This window comes from Elgaria multicarinata, chromosome 9 (assembly GCF_023053635.1).
Source record: "Elgaria multicarinata webbii isolate HBS135686 ecotype San Diego chromosome 9, rElgMul1.1.pri, whole genome shotgun sequence".
NCBI classification, from domain to species: Eukaryota; Metazoa; Chordata; class Lepidosauria; order Squamata; family Anguidae; genus Elgaria; species Elgaria multicarinata.
In genome coordinates this window covers 34,389,448-34,400,728 of record NC_086179.1, presented here as the reverse complement: position 1 = coordinate 34,400,728, position 11,281 = coordinate 34,389,448, and the positions used below count along the sequence as shown (strand labels likewise).

The following is an 11,281-nucleotide window of genomic DNA, read 5'->3' as shown; positions in this document are numbered from 1 at the left end:
AGATGTCATCATCCCTTGTCAAATTTACAAAGGAGTTCAATTCTCCTCCCATTTTTGGGGTAATACCCAAGCAGGATACTTTCAAGCAACTAAATTGCACAGAACTCCCTCCAACCCACCCCCATTCAAACTGTGCTACATGACCACATGCACTTGAGTCAGGCTTAGTACCTGAACATTTGGCTATTGCAATGGAAGTTATTTTATATAAAGAAGGATGAACTAAAGAGCTAAGAACTAAAGTGTAAAAGATCCTAAGCAGAGCCACAGCAAGGAAGTCTTTACCACAAAAGGAAACCTTCCAGCTCATACCAACCCCAAACTTTCATACTTGCTTCAGTTCAGTTTCTCAGCTTCCTGTCAGGCAGATTGTTCACATAACAAAGGCCACTAATAATTCATCCAAGATCATCCTTGACTGATATGAACTCGGGTCCAAATCCAGCACTGCTCCTCTGGCTTCTCTTGTCCCCCTCCAGTTCAAGAGGATAATGCATGTTAGGATAATCAGGTTATTTATTAAGTCGCTACATAGTGTTATGCCTAATTAACAAGCCCACAGCAATCCCATTAAGTATTTGAATAAAAAAAGTCTGATTCCATTTCGTGCCTGCACTTTATTATATGCAGAATGACAGCAAATGTCAGAAAACCACAGCAACATGGAGGTACAGGTAGTGAGTGGGCCCGGAAGCTACATACCCACCTTGGCACAACTGATCAGCATAATTTATACAATCACTTTGAATACATAATAAACCATAAAAAGACAAGCAGCAATGACTGATTTTGGGATGCTGTGGCACATTGAAAGTACTGGAAATGCCAACATTATCCCACAGATCAAGCACACCACAGCAGGGCGGGAAGGGGGTGGGAGGGACCAGGGTTCATCCCTTTCCTAGGATAGTGTTGCATCCTATCAGGCACAGACAGGAGCTAAATGATTTACTGATTATTTCATTAGTTCAGCCAGTCAGGAATTGGGGGGGGGGGGGGACTCACTACGTTCCTGCCTCTGTAGAGAGGCAGGAATGTTTAGAGGCTGTTAACACTGCAGGACTACCAAGACAAAGTGACTGCCAATTCAGAACACCATGGCACAAAAATAGTTCTTCGCAGTTTATTTTGTTGTTGCTACATCAATCCCATACTCCAAAATTAAACTGGATTGATAAACAGTATGTTACCTGAGAAAACTCTCAAGACAGAAAATACCATTCCTTCATATTTAATTCAGTTTGAGTTGTACATACTCTAGATTTAACACTCTTAAGTTCCTTTTGTCTGAGCCAGTTGAGAATTTTGTCCTGCGTAACATAGCACTGTGGAGTAATTCCTGTGGATGAATATACCGAACAGTATCAGGATGGGTCATATACATAGCATGCATCAAAAAACCTAGCCTCAGCTCATATCAATCTGGGAAAGCTGTATAGTTATAACTGTCTGCATATATATAAACCAAAGGAATTGTCCCAAAGAGCCATTCTGCGGAGGCACAATGTTGCTTCTCAACTGATCTGAAGCTCCCTTTTTCGCAGCAAGAGTTCTGGGACAAGACCCCCCCAAACTGGCATGGTATGGCAGTGGTAGTAGGAGAGATAAGTAACACTGGCACAAATGTTGCCTCATTTAAGCTTGGGAACAGACACAACAACAAGCACATCATTGTGCTTCAAACAAAGCAGAGGACAACAGTAAAAAAGGAAGAAAGAAAAGGCCACCACTGGCAACAGTAAAACAAAAATAATTTAAATAAATAACCACATCATGCCAAAAGGTGGGGGGAAATAAATAAATAAATAAATACTGGTTTGGCCTGTAAACACCCCACACTTTCACATAAGATTTCCTGTTCCCTTACAGGTGGCTAAAATAAAATAGAATGTGCTCAAATAATGAATGGGGAACTAACACCCCACTTGACCAAACACTGGAATGTGATGAGGCTGGAAACAAGGAGAGAGGGACACAGAAGTAGGAAAGGGTGGCAGTTTGGAATGCAATTAGGACCTCTGCCCACCCATATTTCCCTTTACTCATCCAGGCCTGGTATCAAGTCTGCAATACTGTCCACATAGTAGTGAGGCACCAGGTCCTTTGCAGCTGGGCTGTCGCTGGCCATGTAAGCCTGTGCCTCCTCTAGGTGCGAGACGCCTGTCAGGGTCAAGACCGTATCAAGGCCACAGTTCTTGCCAAACAGGATGTCTGTTTCCAGCCGGTCACCCACCATGAGCATGCGGGATGGATCCACACCAAAGCGCTCCACAATGCACTCAAACATGTATGTGTTTGGCTTCCCAATTACCATTGCCTTGCGCCCAGATGCTGTTTCAACTGCAGCAGTGAGACTCCCTGTCCCTGAGAGAGAAAAGACACACATGCATGAATCAAAAGATTGCTTATACTGGAGATCAAGCTTGGCACAGCCTACTCAATGATGAGATCAAGCAGAATTGGCCTGGTGAAAGATGAGAAAAGAGCCTATATTAATTCTCACTGAGATGGCAACCCTGTGTCTGATTCTACCACTTCGAATGGGGAACTCACAGGATTAAATGTTCCTCCATATCAAAACAAAACCAAAAAAACCTTCTCCATCTAGCAAACTATTTTTCAGGGAGATGGGTTCTAGTCTAGCCTTCTCCCCAGGGTGCTAGTTTTCTATGTGCAGGGAAACCCTTTTCATATAGAGGAGCATTCAATCCATACCTGAAGTTTCCCACCTTCAGCCAATCAGGCACAGCCCAGACACACTTCCATCTTATTAAAAACTAGGACTTAAGTGGGGGATCAAAACATGAATGCTTAGGTGTCTTGATGAACAGAAGATCCCACTCCCAGCTTTCCAACTACTGATCTATCTGAACATATAGTATTGCTTATGTTTTATTCCATTGTGTCATCTAATCTGTTTTACATTTTTCATCTTGTATAGCTGTCTGATCCCTAGTAAACTTCTCTTTGATTTATTAAAACTGCCAAAAAGTGGTGTGCAAACTGAGATTAATTGGTTAAGTTTGAGGTGTTGAGCTCAATAACAGAGATTTCCAAAGAAAGAAGGAAGAACCATGTCAGCTGTCTCAGGAGAATTGAATTAGGATGTCTGGGGATAGAAACATTAATTTCAGGTACTCCAGCAACTGCAGTACTTTTCCAATTCTTTTACACACCATAAAAATCCCAGGCTTGAGGCAGGCATGTTGGAGGTTCCCCAGGAAGCTAAAGTCAACCTTGTAAAGACCTGAGAGGAGTTTGCTTGTGTTGTCAGTATGGCTGGGGTCAAGAGTTTGATGTTTAGAAGGCAATACCAAAGGAAGTGAGGCAGGTGGCTACTAGGAGGAGGGCTTTCTCCGCTGTGGCACCCCAGTTGTGGAATGAGCTCCCCAGAGAGGTCCGCCTGGCGCCTACACTGTACTCCTTTCGTCGCCAGCTGAAGACCTTTTTATTCTCTCAGTATTTTAACACTTAATTTTAACTTAAATTTAAATCTTACTGTTTTAACTCTGTATTTTAATTTTATATCAATTTTGCTGCGTGCTTTTTATTCTGGTTGTGCTTTTTATATTGTATTGTGTATTTTGTGCTTTTAACCTGTTGGTTGTCTTACTATGGTTTTAATTTTTGTGAACCGCCCAGAGAGCTTCGGCTATTGGGCGGTATAGAAATGTAATAAATAAAATAAATAAATAAATAAATAAATAATACTGGTTTGAGGAACTGTATGGCTGACTAACTCACAGTACTGAATCAAGACTAGTGTAAGGTTTCTACTTGTACGCCACCTTACCAAGAGCCCAGATACAGGTAGCACCATGCTACTGTAGTGCCCAGATGCATACCCAACAGCTCAAACTAACTTATTCCGAGGGCTACCAAAAAGTCTGAATATCTGGGCTGTGCCAAGGCTAATATTTTAGCATCTGGTGAGCTGTACGCAGAAATGAGTTGTAGGAACACTGGTGTTTGACAACTGACAACATAATGTGCCAAGAGTTCCTCCAACATGTTAATACCTCAGGATACCCAGGATGTTCATAAAATGCCTCGAAGTGTCAACAGATGCCAGTAATCAGATAAAAAGCAGCATTCCTTCAGCTGGCAGCTTAGGAGAAGGAAAAAAACATACTCGAACCTTTTAAAGAACCTTCTTTAATCTCCTAACCCACCCTCATGGCCTCACAGTCCTGGTTGGTTAGATTTGGGTTCAAACTCTGGCTCAACTGATCAAGCATCTTCAAACAAGCCATAGTTTGGACATGTATAATGAGAATACCAGAGCAAATTAAAATATCCTTCAACTAGAGCCTCACTAACAGAGCAAACTAAATACAAAAATAAAACAAACCCCCAGGTGGTTTGAGGAGCCTAAAGAACCTATTACCCCACTTCTAAACACAATTACCTGGATTCTCTGGATACTTGCTTCCAATTAGGACTACTTAACATCTGAACCTGGGACACAGGATACCAGTGTCCCTTCTTCATTTCCCCAAATTAAGTCCAGAAAGTAGAGATGCCCCATCTCACTTAAGCTCGGATTCTGTGTCCTTTCGGCCTAAACCCCCTCTCCAAACCCAGCCATTTTTGTGAGTGAGCGGGGGAGGGGGAGATTATGATTATTTCGCATGGAGGCAAAGGGCCCTCTGCGTACGCCCAGAAACTCTCCCTTCACACTAGGCATGGAGCTTCCGGAGCCGAGCCCCGCTTTTCCAGCTGGCCGCCCCTCACTCACCCGGCGTGCGCTGCCCATTGCTAAGCGGGTGCCAAGGGTCGGGGTCGGTGGCCACGAGCAGGCACTGCGGGTCGCGCAAGTAGGCGCAGGCCTCGGAGAGCTTGGCGAAGGTGAACTGGTCGTCGTAGCCGACGACGACGGCGCGCACCGGGAGCGCCTCCTGGCCAGGCGGCCCTTCTCCTTCGTCGTCGCCTTCTTCGCCGGCCAAGCGCAGCCCGGCGTCCCGCAGCTCCCCGCGCAGCCCTTCGCCGCCCAGCACGAAGACGCGGCCCGGGGCGGAGGCGGGCGAGTCCCCGGCGCCGGCTTCCCCGCCCAGGAGGCGCTGGCGGAGGTAGAGCGCGGAGCAGAGCGCGGAGCTGAAGACCTGCTCGCCTCGCACCCCGCGGAAGCCCAGGCGGGAGAAGCGGCGCTCCAGCTCGGCCACGGAGCGGCGGCTGTTGTTGGAGACGAAGAGCGCGGCCTTCCCGTTGGCGCTCAGGCGCTCCAGCAGCTCCGGCGCGCCGGGCACCGCCCGCTCCCCGGTCCACAGGACCCCGTCGCAGTCGAAGAGCACCCCCTGCGCCTCGCCCAGCACCTCGCGCAGGCAAGAGCCGCTCAACCGCCTGCAGCCCGCCATGCTGGGACCGCACTCACCGCCCCCCCCCACACCCACCGGGCGGGCGGCCCGCCTCTTCCTCCCCCCCCCGCCCTTCTCCGTAGGGCAGCCAATCACAAGCACACCGCAGCGTGGAAGGACAGAAGAGCGCAGGGGGCGTGGCCGCGGGGCACCAATCGAGGTGTCGACGCGTCCGAGCGAAACGGGGCTGCGAGGCTCAGCCACCAACCGGACGACAGGAGCAGCTATGATTGGCGGGGGGACGGAGGCGGATATTACCCGCCCCTGGTGACTGAAGGCAGAAGGACTGCGTAGCCATGACAACACGTTACAGCGGTGATAGGGGAGCAAAGAATACAGATGCGCGTTCTCAGCGCGTTGGTTTGGTTTTCTGAGCGTGTGGGAGGGGCAAAGGAAGTAAGCGCGGCACTGAAAAGCCCGCCCCTGAGGCCGTAGCCTATTGACAGAAAGAACCCCAATCGGAGGCCTGCTAAGGCAAAGTGACACTCATCATAAACCTATCAAGCAGAAGAATAAAGAAGTGATAGAGCTGGTAACCCATTACATACGACATAGCTGAATTAGGGTGTTTTTAACCAGAAAGAAGGGTGGAGGCTACGCTAAAACGCCAAGAGAAGCGGTTTCTATAGTCAGGTAATAAACAAATTAGGTGGGCGGGCGGGAGAAAGAAATGAAGGACTGTGAAAAAGACCTATGACGGTTCCAGACTGAGGAAGGAGGCGGGACAAAAGTGTTCAATAGCCAATGAATGCCTTGCTCCGGCACGAACTGGTGGTGGCATCCCGGCCACGTCCGGCCTCCTCAGCAAGCGAAGGACGCGTTTTTCGGTGGTTGCTCGTCGCTGAAGGCGGCTCAAAGCGAGGTCTTTCAGACCGGAGTGAGCGAGCTTTGGGGACATTTTGGTTGATCATGGGATGCTTCCACATGGACAGCTCTGAGCGCTACGAATCAAAATGCACTGTGCAGCTTTTCTGTTTTTCCTTCCTGGAACGGCTTCTCTGTGGTAATAAAAACCATGAAATGCTTCCGGAAGAGGCTTTTATTGTGAAATTGTCCTGCCTCGTTCATGGAGTTTTAGACAGAGTCCAAACGTCATTGTCTTCCATTTGTAACCATCTCTTGTTTTCCTACCTCTTTTCTTACCATGGGATAGTTTGATTAAACATGAGGTGGTTCCAGATGGAGGGCTCCTAGCATTAGCAATCAGAAGGCATTGTGCAAGTATTCCATCTTTTTTTCTTTTTTGCCATAATGTGTTTTCTGCAGTAAAAAAAAAGAAAAGAAAGAGGGAGGAATCAGTGGGAAAACATGGGAGTGTTCATAGTGGAAGAAGCCATTCAGAACCCACCCACCCCCCACAAAATTCCATGGATGAAGCAGGGCCATGATTAGTAGTGCTAGAAGCCCTCCATCTGATGAGAGCACCATTTTTTGGGCAGAGTTCTTTGAATGTCCAAATCTCTTTTTTGCCTGCTAGATGCAAGAAGAATTTCCCCAATTAAATGGGTAGGCTTAGAGACAAAAAAAACCCGGTGTATGTGTATTCATGGTTTGTTGGATTTTGCAACTTGCAGTACCTGCACAAATGTGAGTCTTTCCTGATCTGTTCATTTATAAAAACACTGATTTTTAGAGAGCTACATTTGTTAAGTCTCTATGTTCTCTTCTCAGCTCAAAGTTGATCCACAAAGTATCAGTTTCTCTGCTTGGTGAAAATAGGGGAAGAAAAAATGTTCCCATTTTTCTACAAGTGCTCATTTGACTTGCATTGTAAGATTCTTTGCTATCACATTCCAGACATATAATAGGGACCAGGGCTCAACCATCATTTTGTGGGGTTCAATACACTTACAACACAGCTCCCTCCTATATTCACTCTGTAATCTATATTCACTCTGTAACCCTACATACAATGTCATATTTTAATTTTTGGTTTAACCTCTTTATAGTTTTAGCTGCCTGGTTTGTATTTATAGACAGACATAGTAGTATGGTGGGTTGATATGGATATACTAGACATTTACTCACAAAAAGGGATCAATATCCCTCACTATAATGCATTTTTTATCACTCCCAACTGCCTATGCATAAGGAACTTTGGGACTGATAGTTTTTGAGAGAGCATGTTACATGGGGAAGCACAAATCTTTCTGTATCTTAAAACTACAAGTCCTAGTTTAACTGCACAAACACTTGCCTGTTCTAGAGAACATACTGGGCTAGTGGTAACTCACTGGCCCTGTTCAGAAGACACTTTACAACATGGTGGTTAAGGCTTTATTTTTTTGTTAACAAAAAAGCCTTAACCACTGTGGTTTATTTATTTAAAATATTTATATCCCGCCCTATGTCACTAAGATCTCAGGGCGGCGTACAGATAAAAACATACAGTATAAAACAATAAATATACACAATTAAAAACAAATTAAACCATGATCCAAGTTAAAACAATATATAATTTAAAAGCAATAGATACAGTTACAGTTTAAGGTGTCTTCTGAAGAGGGCCACTGTTTGCAGTGTTTATTCTATCCTAACTCTGCTTTGATTTAGCTCCAGCATATCACAATTTCTGGATAAATTTTATACAAATAGAAGGAAAGGGGTTTTCATAAATATCCTAAAGCATGACCTACATTTTAGCCACAACATTTCCTTCCTCATAATAATGAGGTTGGAGCCTGGGATATTCACACCCAAGCCATATTTCTGGGCCTTCTCTCTTGGTACAGTGTACCCTTCTCTCACCTCCCTGCCCCTCACTGCCACGCGTCATCTATGATGGAAATCATAGAATCTGCCCAATTCAAAGTGCTGGTATTGACATTTAAAGCCCTAAACGGTTTGGGGCCAGGTTATCTGAAGGAACGCCTCCTCCCATATGTACCTACCCGGACCATAAGATCATCTACAGGGGCCCTTCTCCGTGAGCCCCTGCCAAAGGAAGTGAGGCAGGTGGCTACTAGGAGGAGGGCTTTCTCCGCTGTGGCACCCCGGTTGTGGAACGAGCTCCCCAGAGAGGTCCGCCTGGCGCCTACACTGTACTGCTTTCGTCGCCAGCTGAAGACCTTTTTATTCACTCAGTATTTTAACACTTAATTTTAACTTAAATTTAAATTTTACTGTTTTAACTATGTATTTTAATCTTATATCAACTTTGCTGTGTGGTTTTATCCTGGTTGCGCTTTTTATACTGTATTTCGTAATTGTGTTTTAACCTGTTGGGTGTTTTATTGTGGTTTTAATTTTTGTGAACTGCCCAGAGAGCTTCGGCTATTGGGCGGTATAAAAATATAATAAATAAATAAATAAAATCTGTTAAGGCAGACACTCATTTCTTCACACATGTTGATATAGCAGTTACACCATAATGGGGGACTTCATACTTCCAATATTTGTTGATGCAAAACAAACTCTATGTATGCAGATACTTTACTATAAGAAGAGGGATGTTGCAAAGTCCTTGGAAGGACGGGGGGGGGGGGGGGGATCAGCAGCTGGGAAGTTGCATTTGGTGACGAGGGATGAAAATTTCCATGAAAATTTATACCAGAAAATATTTATTAGGCTTTAAGATACCACAGAACACTTGTCATTTTGCAGGGTTCTCTCAAGAACAATCCAAGAGCTACATTTTCCCCTGATGTAAGCAAAGCAGACGCATTCTTAAAAAACGAAGGAACACGCTCCTCTTCACATTAGCCATAGATATGACCCTTCATTAAAAAATAATAATTTAGCAGATATGTATAAAAATAAGACAATATCCCTCCGACCCCAAGGTGTGAAGGTGTTCTTAGGGCATATGTGCACAGCAATTGCATGCTCTCTTTCAAGGAATCCTGGCAATTGTACTTCTTTGAATGGGCTACTATACATCTCTTTCAAAGTTATGAAACTGAATTTTTTCTTGGAAAGGTCATGAGGGTCTTGACTGGTTAATCTTTCTTGGGTAGATGCATCTGCAGCAGGAAAAAAAAACCCTCATCCAGAACATAAACAATATTCCTTTGCGTTGACAGAGGGTGGCGGCAGGGGAGACCATTATCCATCCCTCATCTATCAACTCATGAGTGATTCAAATATACATGTGTACTTGAGTATGCATAAAATGGTGGTGTATGTGTGAGGCCCAGAGAAAATTTTTATATCATGTCAAACACAATCAATCCAATTCAAGAAACAGTGATGGATATGCATACATGAAAAATGCCCATGTCTAGGCTCTTCATTGCATACACTGTAACCAGTGTCAAACCCCCCAAAAGGACTCCTGTACTTCTGGGAGCTGCACAGAAAGGAAGTCCACCAAGAATAACTTCTATTGTTGCTATAGCAGCCTTCCCTCCAGATGCTTTGGATTACAACTCCCAGCATTCCTGACCATTGGCCAGGCTGGCAGGGGCTGATAGGAGTTGAGATATAAAACATGGAGGTCATCAGGTTGCAGAAGGCACTGAAGTGCTGTTATGGGGAAAAGCTGCCCCAGTAGTATTTTCCCTTCTATGCAGTTCTTCAAGGTACAAGATCCTTGTCAGGGTCTATAGTGGCAAACCTGCTGGTCTTCACTTTGATTTTAATTGTGCTTCACCTGCTGCCCTTTTAAAAATAACTTTGAAAGATCATGCATGATCTGGATATGTGGGGTTAGTTTGCAAATGGAATGTAGTCTCTACCAACCATAATTCACTGCCTTCTGAAAGGATAAAATCATCCCTGAGGAAGTTAATGCAGGATGTAGGGCACAACTGAAATAAAGAGGATGCAGTAATATGGTTATCTTCCTTTCTGCCCTGTTAGCATTTACACAGATCCTGAATTTCAGAAGCATCCCCAGCATCTCTTGCTTAAAAACAAATCAAAACAGAGGGACTTGCCATAAAAAGCAGAATAAGTGGTAGATTGAATGGAAGAATTCTGGACTGTACCACATCAGACAGCAGGTGGTGGTAGGGGACATGTTTTTGTTAATAGTCCCAGCCTGTAGTGAACTATTGCATTGAGTAAAGGGCTATGCTAACAGCCATGTTAGTTATCTACATGAAGAAAGGTTTCTGTTTGTTTTTAGTGTGGGGAAACATTAAAAAAATGACCAGACATCTGTCCAGAATTCTACATCTGCTTGACTACGGAAGGTGTAGGGTGAGCTCTGCTCTGGTTGCTCTTTGGGAAAAGAAGTATCAAGGAGGAGAGAAGAACAGAATGCAAAGGAGTGGAGTCATTCCTGAGGGTAGGGAAAGGGGTGATGAGAAGAAGAGGCACGAGGAAGAAGAGAGCTACTTTTGAGATTGCAGACATGAGTACTGGTTTCCATGCCCAAGCAGTGACAGAAGTCAATAGGGTGCATCCACATCCCAACAAGAGCTGCCAGCCACATGGGAAAGGATCCAGCATTACACCATATCTCACACCCGTCTCCTTTCTTAAAAATCTGCAGGCAGAAGCAATGCCACTGTAGCTCAGTCATTCTCCAGGGTCTCGGCTTTCAGATCTGGTGTGGACGGAGAGCTGCTGCTTCCCACCGACGGCGGTTCGTGGGATTCTGTCACCACAGGGGTAGAATCTTTGAACACTTCTACACTGCCGTCACCAGGAGGAGGTTCTTCAGGTGCAGACGCCGCTGCCTCATTGCCCAGAGTTTCGGGAGGCAGCTTTGGGGACGGCAAAGCGTTGCGACTCTGACGCCTGGCTGGCTGGGGCGGCAGTGGTGGCGGCACAGAGGGAGCTCTCGTGGCTCCTCCTACTGTTCTTCGAGGCAGGGCTCGAGGGGCAGAGGGAGACTCGGGGGCAGGCGGCTGGGTTTGAAGGCGCACCGGAGGCGGGGTCCGAGGCTGGACCAGGGGTGGAGGAGGCACTGTGGGCCGGGGTGGAGCCACCCGCTTTGCTGCAAAGCAGAACAGGGGAAAACAAAAGCCAGCCTGTGAGAA

At 45.6% G+C, this 11,281-nt stretch overlaps 1 protein-coding gene across 1 annotated transcript in view; it reads right to left on the bottom strand.

The window, feature by feature from the left end:
* Positions 1-597: 597 nt before the first annotated feature.
* Positions 598-11,281, bottom strand: part of SH3BP1 (SH3 domain binding protein 1) — a 44,682-nt gene continuing 33,998 nt past the window's right edge. Inside the window, exons 18-20 of the mRNA XM_063134550.1 lie at positions 10,815-11,238; positions 4,739-5,640; positions 598-2,364 (exon numbers count right to left, since the gene is read on the bottom strand). Coding sequence (XP_062990620.1) covers positions 2,039-2,364; positions 4,739-5,640; positions 10,815-11,238 — 1,652 coding nt within the window. The 3' untranslated portion in view covers positions 598-2,038. The remainder of the gene's footprint in view (positions 2,365-4,738; positions 5,641-10,814; positions 11,239-11,281) is intronic.